Source organism: Triticum aestivum, chromosome 1D (genome assembly GCF_018294505.1).
Source record: "Triticum aestivum cultivar Chinese Spring chromosome 1D, IWGSC CS RefSeq v2.1, whole genome shotgun sequence".
Taxonomy (NCBI): domain Eukaryota; kingdom Viridiplantae; phylum Streptophyta; class Magnoliopsida; order Poales; family Poaceae; genus Triticum; species Triticum aestivum.
Window position 1 is genome coordinate 450,430,914 of NC_057796.1, and position 15,804 is coordinate 450,446,717.

General features: G+C 44.3%; 3 protein-coding genes and 8 non-coding genes across 11 annotated transcripts; 2 read left to right on the plus strand and 9 right to left on the minus strand.

Annotated features, from left to right (window-relative positions):
* The first annotated feature begins 233 nt into the window (after positions 1-233).
* On the plus strand, positions 234-1,427 carry LOC123174491 (septin and tuftelin-interacting protein 1 homolog 1-like). Its single transcript, XM_044590051.1, has one exon. It carries the CDS (start codon positions 234-236, stop codon positions 1,248-1,250), a length of 1,017 nt encoding a protein of 338 aa, XP_044445986.1. The 3' UTR covers positions 1,251-1,427.
* Positions 1,428-7,308: 5,881 nt separating this feature from the next.
* Positions 7,309-8,617, plus strand: LOC123174507 (jacalin-related lectin 19). Its single transcript, XM_044590052.1, has 3 exons — positions 7,309-7,517; positions 7,759-8,001; positions 8,098-8,617. The coding sequence occupies exons 1-3, from the start codon at positions 7,515-7,517 to the stop codon at positions 8,512-8,514; spliced, it is 663 nt and encodes a 220-aa protein (XP_044445987.1). The 5' UTR covers positions 7,309-7,514; the 3' UTR covers positions 8,515-8,617.
* Positions 8,618-12,346: 3,729 nt separating this feature from the next.
* Positions 12,347-15,111, minus strand: LOC123182833 (60S ribosomal protein L28-1). The gene is made up of 4 exons (XM_044595503.1): positions 14,976-15,111; positions 14,331-14,488; positions 14,069-14,235; positions 12,347-12,645 (listed from the first exon to the last, which is right to left on the minus strand). Exons 2-4 carry the CDS (start codon positions 14,476-14,478, stop codon positions 12,517-12,519), a joined length of 444 nt encoding a protein of 147 aa, XP_044451438.1. The 5' UTR covers positions 14,479-14,488; positions 14,976-15,111; the 3' UTR covers positions 12,347-12,516.
* Positions 12,779-12,869, minus strand: LOC123183750 (small nucleolar RNA R24). The gene has a single exon (XR_006492778.1). It is a non-coding gene; the product is annotated as a small nucleolar RNA R24 (small nucleolar RNA).
* Positions 12,926-13,018, minus strand: LOC123183754 (small nucleolar RNA R24). Its single transcript, XR_006492782.1, has one exon. It is a non-coding gene; the product is annotated as a small nucleolar RNA R24 (small nucleolar RNA).
* LOC123183753 (small nucleolar RNA R24) lies at positions 13,075-13,166 on the minus strand. The gene has a single exon (XR_006492781.1). It is a non-coding gene; the product is annotated as a small nucleolar RNA R24 (small nucleolar RNA).
* On the minus strand, positions 13,223-13,314 carry LOC123183752 (small nucleolar RNA R24). Its single transcript, XR_006492780.1, has one exon. It is a non-coding gene; the product is annotated as a small nucleolar RNA R24 (small nucleolar RNA).
* Positions 13,369-13,459, minus strand: LOC123183751 (small nucleolar RNA R24). The gene has a single exon (XR_006492779.1). It is a non-coding gene; the product is annotated as a small nucleolar RNA R24 (small nucleolar RNA).
* LOC123183758 (small nucleolar RNA R24) lies at positions 13,514-13,603 on the minus strand. The gene has a single exon (XR_006492785.1). It is a non-coding gene; the product is annotated as a small nucleolar RNA R24 (small nucleolar RNA).
* On the minus strand, positions 13,662-13,752 carry LOC123183759 (small nucleolar RNA R24). Its single transcript, XR_006492786.1, has one exon. It is a non-coding gene; the product is annotated as a small nucleolar RNA R24 (small nucleolar RNA).
* On the minus strand, positions 13,808-13,895 carry LOC123183757 (small nucleolar RNA R24). Its single transcript, XR_006492784.1, has one exon. It is a non-coding gene; the product is annotated as a small nucleolar RNA R24 (small nucleolar RNA).
* Positions 15,112-15,804: the final 693 nt, after the last annotated feature.

The following is a 15,804-nucleotide window of genomic DNA, read 5'->3' on the forward strand; positions in this document are numbered from 1 at the left end:
ACTAATGTGCTTAACATTTGACCCTTTTTCTACTAGTGACTTCTCTCTCTTAATGAAATAGTAATGCACAAATCTCTTGTGTGTTTTTGAGAAAGAAAAAACACTCTCGTAATTAATCAACACAAAGGAACAAAGTGTGAAACATCACTCTAACCTAAAGCCTTGTCTCACATTAAGAAACCCTCATCTTTGGCAAACTTTTTGTTTGCCGGTCGTCTGTTTGCTTGCTCGGCATGGCGCTAGTGGAACATGATATGTCAGGAAACCTCGCATTCCCTAGCCTCGCAGTGGCGAAGATGATGCGACGTTGGAACTATCGAGAAGGCTCAGGTCTCGGTGCACATGGGCAAGGGATCATCGCGCCTATACAATTCACCGTGCGGTGTCCAAAAGCTGGCATCGGTCATTGTGAGAAACCATATGACAACGGCCTATACGTTCCGCCGTTGCCACATGTGGAAGAGGAGTGGCATAAGTGGAAGGGTCTTTCACGAGCCTTGCGGCTTGAAGTAGAGTGCTACGAAAAGATCCTCTCACTGCTACGTGACATGACGCTTCAAGGGGACGATAGTGTGGAGACGGCGGATGCATTGGCGGCGATCGTCAATTCCAAGAAGGTGATCCAGGAGAACCGCACGCTAGGGATGTGGAAGGCCACACTGCCATCCTCCACCTTGCGGTACATCATCGAGAAGGTGATCATGCCGAGGATGGCTATGGATGCGCGAGAGTGGATGCCATCGTGGGATCCGGACTGTCACCACTGGCTTCACCCGTTCATTCCTCTCATCGGCCACTTACCAGAGAGTCTCTATAACATTGTCGAAAGCGAGATAAGCAATGGTGGCTACGACATCGTCTCGCCATGGAAGGAATACCTTGACCCAACGCAATGGGATACCTTCAGCCGACATCACATCTTGCCGAAGCTCGCACAGTTCACACGGAACCTGAGGATCACGCCGCCGAAGCAAATCGACTCCTCGTTCTGCAAGTTGATGCTATGGGCACCTCTCGTGCATGTTGAAGACATGGTATTAATACTAGAAGCCGAGCTATTCTTCGATAAATGGGAAGTTGCACTGCGACATTGGTTGCAGGCCGCGAAACCCTCGTTTGGGGAGGCCACCGCATGGTGCACCGGCTGGAAAAGGCTCTTCACGCAAGAGCTACTTGCCAACGAACGCGTGCTCGCACACCTCGAAGCTGGCGTTGATATTGTTGACAGTCTTGTAGATTATAGTTGGTAGTCTGCATCGACCGCAATTTTTCTTGTAAACATGTAGTTACTCCTTAGCAATATGTATTGTAGAGATGTAGTTACTCATTTTGTTTTGTAGTAATATAATGGAAAATACTCAAGTACCTATTTAATATTATGTCACCGAATAAATTCTCTCAAGGATATTGGAGATTAAGAAGATGTTCCTTTTCTTTGGGTTGTATGGAAACAATAGGAATAACTTATATGCTTAAACTGCAAGATATATAAATCATAAACATATATGCATTACAGTGTATTTTAGTGTATTGTAGCAAGAAGCATGTTGCCATTCCGTGGAAAATAAGATATATCAGACCACGAATCACCATAATGCTAAAAACACTCGAACAATCTTCTCTTCTTCTAGATTACACCAAGTTGTACATGAACAGTTACATGTCAGGGAGGTTCAAGATTATCGACCACACCCTAGGTGCCTTACTATCGACGAGGAAGTGGCGTACTGGTAAAATAACATTATGTCATAATGTGGCATGCATGACGTCAAACCAAACCTTTGATCCCTAGTGGGTTGTGGTTAACAACCACCATTTTAACCATCTAACAAAAAGTTGTTCTAAAAAATGTATACTTTGTTTCCGTCTTTTTTACTTTATTTCCTCCATTTTAACATTTTCCATCGGAATGGCGTGGTGCTGCATCTTGGTCAACATTGAACTTGATTACAATTTTAAAATGACTAATAAACCTTCTTTTTTTTTTTGGTTTTGAAAATGAGGGATTGCCCGGGCCTTTTCCATCAGAAATGACTGCCATATTAGTAAAAGAAAAATTACTCCCACTCTGCAAATTGTGCCAATTTATTTACACGCAATGTGTAGGGATTTTCTGCAATCTTTGCTCTCTCTCTTTTTTTGCAATCTTTGCTTGTCTGTGCATAACTACTACTCCCACTGTAAAGAAATATAAGAGCGCTCTTATATTTCTTTACGGAGGGAGTACTAGCTAGCGTGCGCTATGTATTTGTTTTTCGAACAACAACAAAAACAGGAGAGCAGATAATTCAGGGATGAGTTGAACAGCACTGGAAAAGTCCAGGTCAGGTTGCACTATTTTGATGGATATGTGCGTCTGCTTTACAGCCATCGCATTGCATGGCAACCAGCCGCTTTCTTAGCTTTGCATAATGTCACGCTTTTTATCCCGTTTGTGGTGCAATCATTGTTTCCTTTAGCTACTTTCTTAGCTTTGCATTCCCTTTCAACTCATTATCCCAACTGAACCTACCTAGGATTGATTGAGGGTGCAAATACGTCGAAATCGCAAGGAAATAAAGTGAAAGGGAGCCTGGCAGAATGTTCTTGAGGCTTGAGCAAAGATGAGGACGATGAATATTATGCTGGCATGTACCCTTAATAACCGAATCAATAGAATTTTACATTAATTGGTTGTACAGCGCGCGGACCGACCAATCATCATTCAGAAATCAAACGAGCAAAGACGTACAGGGACACAACGAGACCGATATCCGCGCGACGCACGTCGACGGTTAATTTGACAGCATAGCATGCATGCATGCATGGATCCTTTTCGTCCGATCATCAGTGGCGCAGGTTGGCGAGGAGGAGCGCGACGGCCGGGCAGAGGACGGCGGCGACCATCGACGACGACGACAGCGCGGCGGCGCCGGAGGTGGCGTGGCCGCCGGGGCCCGGCGCGGCGGCCGGCGGGTCGACGGCGTAGGCGACCCCCGCGAGCGTGGACACGGCGACGGCGGCCGCGATGACGGCGGAGCGCAACATCTTGGAGTCCATGGAGGACGTGTGCTTGCTTCTTTGAAGTAGCGGGCACGATGAAGAAACAGAGGTGTGTGAGCGTGAGAGAGATGGGTTGGAGCGAAGGCGCGCGCCTGTTTTATAGGCGGGGAGGGAGCTCCCCGGGCCCCACGTTTCAGGGGCTGGCCTATTTCCATTATCTCAGGCGGCTCATGGCTGGCTAATAATTGGTTTGTGGCCTCAACCCACGGCTTGAAGATAGGAGGCTGCTACTTTTGTGAAGGACGCACATGGTAGAAAACCATTGTTAGCAGCTGCTAATTGGCGTATGGCACACTTAAAAAGCAAGCAGATTAATCAGCGGTATGATTTGTGCTCCTTTTTAGCCATTGCAGGAGCTAATGCAAGAAAAGAGCATCCTTGTGCAGGCAGGGCAGGGCAGGGCACCAACACACCTGTCAAAGAGGATTATGATGTTCCTGTGGGGATTCTCATCTTAATTTCCTTTTGGCACAGATCAGCAAAGGCTTTATTTAGGTGGTGTGAGTGATTAGCTAGGCCAACGCATGCATCTCTGCTGCCAGTGTGAATCACTTGTGTGCATGTCTGTCTCTCACTCCCTTCTACCGGTTCGGTGATGAAATCAAGGCAGGTTACTCTGATAAGACGAGTATACGACGAATCGCGCGGTTGAGCGAACCACTCAAAGAACTAATTCTTGCAGCTAACCGGACGGGCGATTTGCTTTGCATATAAAGCGGGACGAAAGCCTATCTCGAGAAAGTGGGCGGGGTGATGATTTGATGAATGAGAGAGCCAGTTTGAGCTGTTAACACTGGCAACAGAAATGAGGTGTGAGCATTAAGATGCCTTGTCACAACCACTTACAATCATTCTGCTTCAGACAACGGATTCGGTACGTATCAAGAGCAACCAGCTGTCGTTGTGGTAGTCTGGTAGAACCGATTATTGGCAGTTGGATCCTGATGGGCACAGTTGTTCATTATCGCAGCTTTGTTGCCGTGAACTGATTGGCCAGATACGTACGCAGAGAACAAAATGGATTTGGGAACCAAGGAATTGCTCAATCACAACTATATATGCCAACAATTATGTTATTCTTTCTTGCCTGCGTGGCGCCTACCAATCGGCATCATATTCTCCTCTTTGGCAGTTACACTTACCACAGAATCCATACCTTCTCTGCTCCTCCGACCTTTTAATAAAGCTAGGAATCCCTCAAAAACAAAAACTAGGAACCCACATCTCTGTGAGCAATGCTACATCCACAGGTTTTTACCCATGTTTTACGGGGCTGAGCCAGTTGGAGAGTTTTGATTGGAGATAAGAAGGAAGGGGGCCCCCACCCCAGTTGAATTTAGGGGGGCCGATAGAATTTGGAGGGAGGTTTACGTAAGTAGCCCGTAATAGCCACGTAGGTGTAGGATTATTGGTTCATCACTTGTTGGCGCACGACGGACTTGTAAAAGCTTCTCTACACCTTCCTAAAAATTTGACTCCCCAAATGACCCCTTAAAACTTAACTTTTCACACTCTGAGGAGTTAAACTCTTGTGCACCTAGCTCTTCCCCCAAAACTTAGTCTCCTATAATTTTGCTGTTTCTTGCATCTTGTTGCATACAAATCCCATTTAAATCACATTTGTGCAACATATTAATTTGACTTGATATATCTAATGCACATATTTCAACAACATTCCAAATTCAAAGACAACATAGAGCGCAAATGAAGTACTAATACAAATAAAAACATGACAAATGCACAACAACCAAGTGATGTGAAGTTGGCACACGTGCTAAGCAAGATCATCTGGAGTTGGTGATGAGTTTCTTGCTTCTCGATCTCATGCCGTCAGAAATCTTTGGATGATGTTTGCTTGATGTTCTGGCTCCATGTGTTCCCCATTGTAGACGTACCTAAAGTCCTCCCGCGGACCTCTCTCATCCTGAACGATCATGTTGTGCAAGATAGTACATGTTGTCATGATATGCCACAATATCTTTGGGTTTTAGTGCTCAACGGGGTCACCTAACATCGCAAAGCGAGCTTGAAGCACCCCAAAAACTCTCTCAATATTCTTTCACATAGATTTTCTTCACTTTGTAAAGTGAAATTTCTTGTTGCCTTCCGAACATTGAATTGCCTTCACAAATGTGACCCATGGAGGATAGATGCCATCGGCAAGGAGTAGCCAATGTTGGAATCATTGGGCTTTTAGCCCTTTTATTATTACCAATAATTTCTGAAAATCCTAGAGGCCCATGTGTCCCATTCATGCATGACAAGGGTTGTATGAAGTTTAGTCCCACCCTGGTTGGGGAGGAGGCTTTGGAAAAACATATAAGGTTGGATGGTCTCACACACCCCTAAGAACCTAAGAAGTGGGCACATACACGTGTGCTCCTCCTCCGTCGCCCACCTCGCACGTGCGTCGTGAACGACCTTGAAGTGAGACAACATGGCTCCGAAACCCCGCATCTTGTGATCTTGTACGGCGGAGGGGTGGTCAAGTTTTTGGGGAGCACTTTCACGCGACTGCTGGATTCTTCTTCACCGTGGTAGCGGACGACGACTTCCCCGGCGTCGACAACCTCCTCAGTGACATGGTGATCTATGCGCCCGGTTCTTCTTCCACCACGTCGTACGTTCTCATATCCCTTATGTTAGGGATTGTTTCTGGATGTCATGCCAACAATCGATATGGATATGATATTTGTCTTTTTTTGTATCTGATTGGATGGCTAGTTACATCACTACGCTTCTTGATCCGGTTATCGTGGTTATCATGTCTTACCTACTATTTTCCTAGATTCAACTTATTGGAAATTTCAAATCTTCAACACCGCGATCATTTAGAACATAGTTGCAAGGTGGAGTTTTGCCGGTAGCAAGCCTTTCGAATAGAGGAGACATGTAGTAAATCATTTAGCTCCACTGCGATCATTGAGAACTCATTGTCACAAATATTTACAATCATTTAGCTGCAGACAACGGATTTGGTACGTGTCAAGGATAACCACCTGTCGATGTAGACATGTAGTAGAACTGATTTACCGGCAGTTGGATGCCGATGGGAGCAATTGTGCATTTTCACTTCTTTGTTGCGATTAACCTGTTCGTCAGATACTCCGAGAACAAAATGGATTTGGGAGCCAAGGAATTTCTGAAACACAACTTTATATGCCATCAATTAAGTTGTTCTCCCTTTCCTGTCATGACCTCTACCAATCTGCATCATATTCTCCGGTTTGGCCATTATACTTATCATAGAATCCATACCTTCTCTGCTCCTCCTACCTTTGAACAAAGTTGGGAATCCATATCGTCTCTGTTCATCACCCATCAAACAAGATGGGCATGTAACAGATGTAAAGTACTCTCCCCGTTCCAAATCAACTGAAGTTCTAGTTTTGTCCAAAGTCAAACTTGTTTAAATTTGACTGATTCTATAGAAAAATATACAACTCAGGACAAATCTACAACTTCAAATTAGTTTGCACTATATATATTTGACGCAACAAGTTCAACTTAGGACAAATCTACAACTTCAATTTATCTGGAGCGGAGGGAGTAATTTAGTAGAGGTTGGTTACAAAAAACATAGAAGTTTCTTAAGGAATTCTAAAAATGTCCCTTGCAACAGAAGCTTTGTACCCAAACGATTACATTGAGAAGCTTTGCACCCAAGCTCCGAGGTTGGATTTTGCAGATTGAGCGGGAGCAGCCAACGCCACAAGCATATCGGCGGCGATGTTCTTAGCAACATCTGGCTGCAGACGTTGCGATCAAAAGACCCCAGGGCATTCCGGCTTTTCCGATGAAAAGTTCCCAATTAATTCAAAAAATCTCTTTGACAAAAAAAAAACTTTGTCGAAAATTCAAAAAATCTGGCTCCAAACGTTGCGACCATAGAGGTGATGAATTCAAAAAATGTTATGCAGTTTTGGCCTTTTGGGAGATGCTAACACTAAACCACTGGCGGAGCTATGTACAAAGCTGCAGGTGCCGTGGCCCCCCCAGCCTTGGCTAGTTTTGTGAAGAATTTTTTTTTTAGAGGGCTGAGATTGAATTTTTTTAGGTATTTTATCCCTTGGAAATTGAGTGTTTTGTCCTCAGCCCCCCCAATAATCACCGTCTAGCTCCGCCACTGCACTGAACGACGTCATATTTCTTGATTCTTTGGTACCATAACTTGTAGGTGAAGAAGAGCATGTTCCTGTACAGTATGCTTAGCTTTATGGAAAGCAAAGCAGTATGCCTACTGATCTCTCAAGAGAGAGCATCCAGTTCTGCTCTCCACTTGTATTTCTCATCATCATGTATACTACAATCTTGCCAGCTGCCATTTTGGCTGGACCTGCCATTTTTTTCACCAGCTACTTTAACCCATATAAGTACACTTGTTCTTAGAAGATTAGCTAGCTAGCTGCTCATCTTACCACTTACCGCCTGGTGTGATAGCCCTGCTGCACATATCTGGAGTGGAGGCAAACATGGTACACAAGTGATCTCACTAGCATTTACTTTCATTTTTCAGTCAAGCAAATCGGATTCTCATCACATCTGAATTCTTAATCAATCCTCCTTTCATGTTTGTTTGTACTTGCGTTCTTGTGTAAACATTCCTTAAAAATCTCTAAAAAGCTAGCTTTGTTTCGTCCCAAGAAAATACATAGGTTTTGCTTTAAAAAACATTCACTCCCTTGCTGAAATTCCAAGCTGCATCGTTTGTTTCAGCAGCAGCAGCTGCCGCCGCCGCCGCAGAGGAAGATGGTCGCGTCAAAGAAGCTCATGAAGGTCGGGCCATGGGGCGGCACCGGCGGGAACCCGTGGGACGACGGCGGGCACACCGGGATCCGCGGCGTCACACTGTCGTACGACCACCGCTGCGTCGTCTCCATCGCCGTGGAGTACGACAGGAGCGGCCTCGCCGTCCCTGGCGAGCGGCACGGCGGCGCCGGCGGCAACCACACCACCCAGGTTGGTACTTGGTACGTACGTCGATGCGCTCGATCGGCAAGATCGCGTTCACAGCCGTGCTTTTTCTTGACTGGACTGCTGCGTGCGTATGCGTAGATCAAGCTGAGCTTCCCGGACGAGCACCTGACGGCCGTGAGCGGGCGGTACGGCGCGGTGGCGCCCGGCGGCTCGCCGGTGATCCGGTCGCTGGCGTTCAGGACGGAGCGCGCGGCGTACGGGCCGTTCGGCGCCGCCGAGGGCACGCCGTTCGAGTTCGCGGTGGAGGGGGGCGTGATCGTGGGGTTCTGCGGGCGGAGCGGCTGGCAGCTGGACGCCGTCGGGATGTACGTGGCGCCGCTGCGGCCGGAGAAGCTGTACGACAAGGTGCATCACCTGGGGCTCATGGCCTACCGCTCGGTCATGCACCGGCTCGGGCCGGCGCCGGCGCCGCCGCAGGACGAGCTGCCGGAGGCGAGAGTTCAGCATCAGCGTCAGAACGGCAGTGTGGTTCAGACAAGTCGCAAGAATTACTAGTGGTCAGTGTGTCACTAGCTAGAATGGCAAATTCATGGCTGGATCTCTGTTGTACATATGATTGATTCAGCTAGTATATATGAAACCAGAAATATACGCTTAATACAGGAGATTTACTACCGAAAATATATATTAGAGCACATGCACCCAGGCCCTCTCTATCTAGCCATTCATTTCCTGCTTTAAGATTCGTGGAAATACATTTCTCTTTTTTGTTTCTCCCACATAGAACATATCGTAAAGTTCAAACCTATGCAGCGTGGCAAAGCTTTCTAAGTAGAATTTAGGATAAATCTTTCAGTTTTTTTTGTCAAATATAAATATACAAAATATGTATTGTTTGATTAAAAAATCATATTTTTTCTATACCCCTATATAGTGCGCGAATAACTTTGAAAGATGGTCGTTGAATGAAACCAATCCGATGGTGTAGAGATGGCAAATCCGAGCACTACTGGTCGTTGGATATCATCTACATTCCACCAGATTTTGCCACATGTACAATCTAGAAGACTCCATGGTTGAACTTAATCAAATGCACAAATCTCAAAACACAAGCACTTCTTCTTTGTTCTAGAATTTTTGTATCATAATTCCCCAAAAAAATTCTAGATGAATTGCCATTATTTGCTTTTACTTTATGCTTTACAACGCGCAATTCCATGAATCTTAAAATAGATTATTTTTTATAAAAACTAATTGATTTTGAATGAGATGAACTATAAGAATTAAACGAACATCTACATCATGCATATATGACTCAAAGCTTACATGCTATAATGTGATATTTATTCATAATTTGGTTGCCAAATCTCATGTGTGCAATGCACGTGTACCTTACTAGTAGTATTTATATCGGACAAAAAATTCTGAAAGATTTATCCTAGATTCTAGTTAGAAAGCTTTGCCACGCTGCATAGGTTTAAACTTGAAGATATGTTCTATGTGGGAGAAACAAAAAAGAGAAAATTTCATATAGAAAGTTAGTTGTGTCGCATGGATCTTAAAGCGATATTGGAGAGCTAGGATAGCAGGGCCTGGGACAGGTGCTCTAAAAATCCATGTCCAGATTTACTACAGCCACAATGACTTTAACACATCATCGGTATTTAAACAATTGGAGTTCGACCGGCTTAAGCTTGCGCCGACGTTGTCAACATTTTCGGACCCTCTCGCTGTCAGATGAGGAGGATAATGATCCCGAACATGATGACAAGCATCTCTTCCACCTGGTTAATGACACAACCAAAGTAGACTTAACTGATACTGTACATGATACTCCCTCCAATCCATATTAATTGGCGTTGGTCTACTACAACTTTAGTACAAAGTTGTACTAAACCTGTGTCAATTAATTTGGATAGGAGGAAGTACCATGTTATGTGAGCTTATAGCGTGTGTAACAAAAAACCAAGTGTACTTCAGCAAAGAGGTGAAGGTTTCTAAATTTGATAATGGTTCATCATGTGAGGCATATGCTTCGAAATAGTAGAAGTCTTGGGCACTTGGCTAAGCACAAACGCATTGCCGATTATGTAAGGGATAACCTGTTAGGCTTTGTGGGTATAACCGAGTCAGGTAAACATGATTTTCAGACATGTGATCTAGACCTTTTTTTCGTGAGGCCATGATTGTGTATGGCATGTTTTACCCATCTGGTAGGTCAGGTAGAAATTTGCTTGGCATCCACTCGACATTGGAACTTTTGTGAGGGGAATATCATATTAAGTTTCACTTTCGAAATAAGTCTGGTAATTTCCTATGGAGCCTGATGGCCATGTATGGTGCCGCTCAAGAGGAGTTTAAGTATGTTTTTCTTACAGAACTTGTTAATCCCTCCTTAGGGCATGTACATTAGTCCAGACACCAACCATCTGTAATAGTCTTCCACGTCACATCCAGACAGCATTAAAAACATCCTCTGCAAATAGACCGTCTGTTTGTTCTATCAGTAGGACCGCAAAATTAGAAACTGCAAATTAAATCTTGCATGCCTCGGGCAGCCACGAAGAGGGGAAAAATAACAGATGCCCTCCATACAACGGGGAAAGGCTATCGCTAAGGACCGAAAAATTAGCGCTAACCACGATCTGTAAGTCTACCGACGGACTCCCTCTCTCTCTTCATTCTCTCTCTCTCCCACGTCATAAAAAATCTGAGCTGTCAATTCTTATAGACAGCTGAGTCAATACCTTTGTACATGCCCTTAGTAAGTCACCCTGGTTCGAATTTGAACTAGTGATTGAAAAGATTCTAAAGAGTATCAACTAGAGAGTCCCTGTAAGTGGAAACACCTTCCTTGACTTCTGAAATCCGTCCCAAGATCATCTTTGAGGTTTCCAAAGAGCTAACACGACCATACTATCCTTCGGTCAGATGACCACATATGATGCTCTTCGCCTGAGCATCAAATTGTAGTTGCCTTTTGACTTCACTGTAGGGGTTTGATAGTTGGGTTAACCTTGCAAGTAATGTACCGCAGTGAAAGAAAGCGGAAAAGGTTTGTATTATGTTGTTGCTACTAGGGATAAAAACATGATTGTATAGTTGTCCTTTGAACATAGGGTGAAGACAATATATCATCTACTTCATGTCGTCTTACTTATTGCAATACTCTGTTTTTACTTAATACTTTAAGATGCATGATCGATAGATAGCAGTCTTGGGCAGAGTATTACCTATGCAGTTGGATAATGGTCTATAGATATTGGGATGTGATGCTCATATATTAATCATGTCATGGATAGTCATAGTTATAATTTGAAAGAGTGTTTATCAACTAGAGGGGGAGGGGTGAATGGGAGGGTTTTTATCAAATTCTTTGAAAGAAGCTAATTCCTCGAAGAAGAATAGAGTAAACAGTCACATGCAAAATAGTCCAGAATAAAGTTATCTAAAATAGATCAAGGCAAGCAAACTAACTTAGAGTAAGCTAGACAGAAGACAAAACTAAGCATGATATAAGGTAGTGCAAAGCATTAGATGCATTTACATAAATATTGCAATTTAATCAATATGCAACTGTAATTTGTTCACCACACCATGCTATATTTTTGAGAGAAACCGCTAGTGAACCTCTGGATCTCGGTCTATCTCCTTCCTATAAGTTTTCAATCTCAAGCAACACTTTCTTTTAGTTTTTTTTGATTACTTTCTTTTTGATTACTTTCTTGTTGCAATTCGATCTTCCACACACTCGTGCTTTTTCATATTTCTAACTAGCAAAGCTAGTGAGATTGACAACCTTGCTAGTTTTGTTGGAGCCAAGGTAATGTTGTATCTATGTGTGCAGGTGCTGATCATTGAACCCTTGCACTTGGGGGCCCAAAACCCTCCTGGTTACTTCGGGGATGTCAGTGCAAAATCCCTCACATAACTGGTAGCGGCGATACATGAGGGTGTCGTCCCCTTCTTGGAGGCACTGCCATGACCTTTGCCCGGTTCCTTGGATCGCCTTGCTTCTCGTGGCATCTCCTGTGTTGGTTTTCAATATCTAGGGTGTCGTGTTCATTGGTTGCGAATTCACAAAAATCTAGTTAGAATGATAGACATGGCACTCTTAGTTAGCTTTTTGCTTAAATCATTAATATCATAGTACAATGGAAGAGTTTGTCGATTTATTCAGCTGGTTACGAATGGCTTGTTTTCCAGAGTAATCCATATTTGTAGTTTCCTAGGTAATATTTTCGCTCTGAAGTCGAGACTTTAACGTCACATGTTTGTGTCATTTCAATGTTGAAAATTTTAAGATCACAGACCAGAAGATAAGTAGAAGATGCAGCATGTGAAAATCCAACAGCAGGCACCGCAAATTTTAACAAGCAGCGATCCCTAGTGCAAATCAAACAATAATTATAGATCGACACAAACAATTCTTCTAACACTGTCAGGGTACAAACTAGGGCGGGTTTGTAACATGGTTCCTCCAAGGGTCTCACTTATGACTCAAAACTGTCGGAACAGACATGGTAACATGAGCGCTGAAAGGCAATCTCAATGAGTTTACAGCTTAGTTGGCTGCCTGTTCTTCTTCTTGATTCCAGACTTGGAAACCTGGAGGCTGCGGTACACGGCACTCAGCCTTGCAAGGGCCGGCTTGGTCAGATCAGGCCTGTAGTAGTTGTCGCAGACCTGGAGGACAGAGGAACAACCCATTAAAGCAAAACAATTCTCAGGTCATGTTCAAATCAAAAGGTAATGAAATTCTTCCAATTAAGGGCAATACAGTAATGAAGATGAATAACAGGAAAACTGATCCGAAGGTTGAGCTCAGAAGCCAAGCGTAAAAATAATATTTCATCGGAGAACCAATTGATCGGTTGGTTTCCTTATGAGTTACGACTCGTCACAGCAATACCTTAAACCAGTAGTCAAACCAAAGCAACCAAAGGAAACAGTGTGTGTAACTAGTTAAGCTCAGAAGCCAAGCGTAAATGAATATTTCACTGAAAGAACCCAATTGATCGGTTGGGACTTCTGAAGTGTTACGGCTCATCACAGCAAAAAAATGGGTCAGCAACAAAACACAAACACACAAATAGAACAGATTCTGTAACGAGTTCTGCTCAGAAGCCAAGCGTAAAAGAATATTTCACTGAAGAACCCAATTGATCAGCTGGGTCCTCTGAAGTGTTACGGCTCATCACAGCAGAAGTTTGGTCAGCAATTAAACACAAACACACAAATATAAACAGATTCTTTAACAAGTAAAGCTCAGAAGCCAAGCGTAAAAGAATATTTCACTGAAGGACCCAATTGATCGGTTGGGACTTCTGAAGTGTTACGGCTCATCACAGCAAAAAATTGTTCAGTAACCAAATACAAACACACAAATAAAAGAGATTCTCTACCAGTTCAGCTCAGAAGCCAAGCGTAAATTAGTATTTCATTGAAGGACCAATTGATCGGTTGGGACTTCTGAAGTGTTACGGCTCATCACAGCAAAATTTTGTTCAGCAACAAAATACAAACACACAAATAAAACAGATTCTCTAACAGTTCAGCTGAGAAGCCAAGCATAAATTAGTATTTAATTGAAGGACCAATTGATCTGTTGGGCTTCTTATGAGTTACGACTCACCAAAGCAAAAAACTTGTATATAAAAACAAAACACAAACACCAAAATAAATTAGATTCTTTAACAAGTTAAACTAAGAAGCCAAGTGTATAAAACAGTATTTCACTGAAGAACCAATTGATCAGTTGGCTTTCTAATGTTTACCGCTCATCACAGCAAAAACATATGGTGGCTAATTAAACACAAACATACAAAAAACAGATAACCTAGCAGGTTCAGCTCAGAAGCCAAGCGTTAATGATATTTCATCGAATAACCAATTGATCATTTGGTATCCTTATTGTTACGGCTCATCACAGCAATACCTTGGCTCACCAATGACTCACCAATGAAACCCGAAGACCAAAACAGACTTAGCTTGACAGAGATACATCTTAAATCTTACAGTACATGTGTAAAGCATGTGAACAGACAAGAGTTGTAGCTTAGAAGCCAAGCATAAGTGCAATTCAGGTACAAAACTCTGGAGTTAATACCTGGTTCTTGACGGACTTGGCCATCTTGCGGAACTCCTTGCGCATCAGAGTCTTGTGCTGGAGCTTGGCAGGGGTGTTCTGCTTCTTGGTCTTGGTCGTGGACAGGACGACAGCCTTGTCCTCTCCCGCTGATGGCTGGACCGCCACGGTCTTGCTGTTCGCCAAGCCTGAAAATGAATACCCCCCTCACAGCAAGTTAGCTCCTTGCAGACACACTCACAAACACATCAATTGGGTAAAAACAGAGCAAAGAGCTACGGACCAGAGAACTTGTAGGAGTGGACATTGTAGAGGTTGTTTGGCTCCTTGCTGAACTGCACCTTGGCGTTGCTGTTGCCGAACTGCTTGATCAAGAAGCAGTTGTTTTTCTTCACGAGCTCCCACACCAGAGACCCCGGAACGGTAGTCATTTCCCTTGGCCTACATCACCAAAACGACACCCAAACGTCAGATCCTAAAGCTAGCGAGCAGCAACAGGAGACAATAACCGTACAAAATCACGGCAGCATTTGACCATTTGACCATTTGAAGCAAAAATGAATGCTGATTGCAAGTGGAAAACATGGGTTGCAAAAAATATGCAGCAGAAGCATCTGTGAAGCTTGAGCGTCCCATCGACTACTGACAAGCACGAACAGATCTCACTGGGAAGAGGAAATCATAGTGCCCAGTTCTAGCGCGGGTTGGGATCTAGCCTAGGACGAAACGCCTACGCAAAACAGCTAATAAATTTCACTCCAAATACTTCCAACGGAGATGCTGTAACAGCGGACGAGATCAAGAACCGCGGAACCTAGAACCAGCACGGGTTTGACGGGGTGATGCGGCGACGAATCTGAGCAGACGGCGATTCGAGCACCTAGATCCGTTCGAGGGGCATGAGAGGAGGAAGGGATCCACCGCTTACCGGAGATGAGGTCGCCGCGGCGCCGCCTTCGTCTGCTCCGGTGGGTTGGGGTGGTGGTGGCTGCGGAAGGTTGGAACAGCTCGGAGCCCGGCGCTTTATACTCGGCGGCGGCTCATAAAACCCTAGGTTTGCTGGATGCTTTGTGTGATTAGTTGGGCCAGAGGCCGCCAGCCCATTTTAGCTTTGAACCCACTACAGTACACTGAAGTGGGCCGTTATGATAACAGCCCGTACACATTGCATTACTATTGGCACAGCCCAAAACGAAGGGATCCGGGCCATTCATGTAACCACGTTTTACTTTCCTCAACAAAAAAAATGTAACCACGTTTTACCCCTCAAAAAGATGTAACCTCGTTTTAAACCTCAAAAGAAAATGCAACCTCGTTTTTTTTTTCGGGAAAAACTTCCAATCTATTTTCATCTTCAATCATGGTAGTACAACGAACACTAGAAATAATAAAAATTACATCCAGATCCGTGGACCACCTAGCGACGACTACAAGCACTGAAGCGAGCCGAAGGCGCGCCGCTGTCATCGCCCCTCCCTCGCCGGAGCCGAGCAAACCTTGTTGTAGTAGACAGTCGGGAAGTCGTCGTGCTAAGGCCCCATGGAACCAACGCACCAGAACAGCAACCGCCGCGGATGAAGAGTGTAGATCAAAAGGATCCAACATGAAAACACACGAACGAAGACGAACGACGAACAGATCCGAACAAAATCCACCAAAGACAAATCCGCCGGAGACACAACTCCACACGCCCACCGACGATGCAAGAAGCATCACCGGAACGGGGGCTAGGCAGGGAGACCTTTATTGCATCTTCA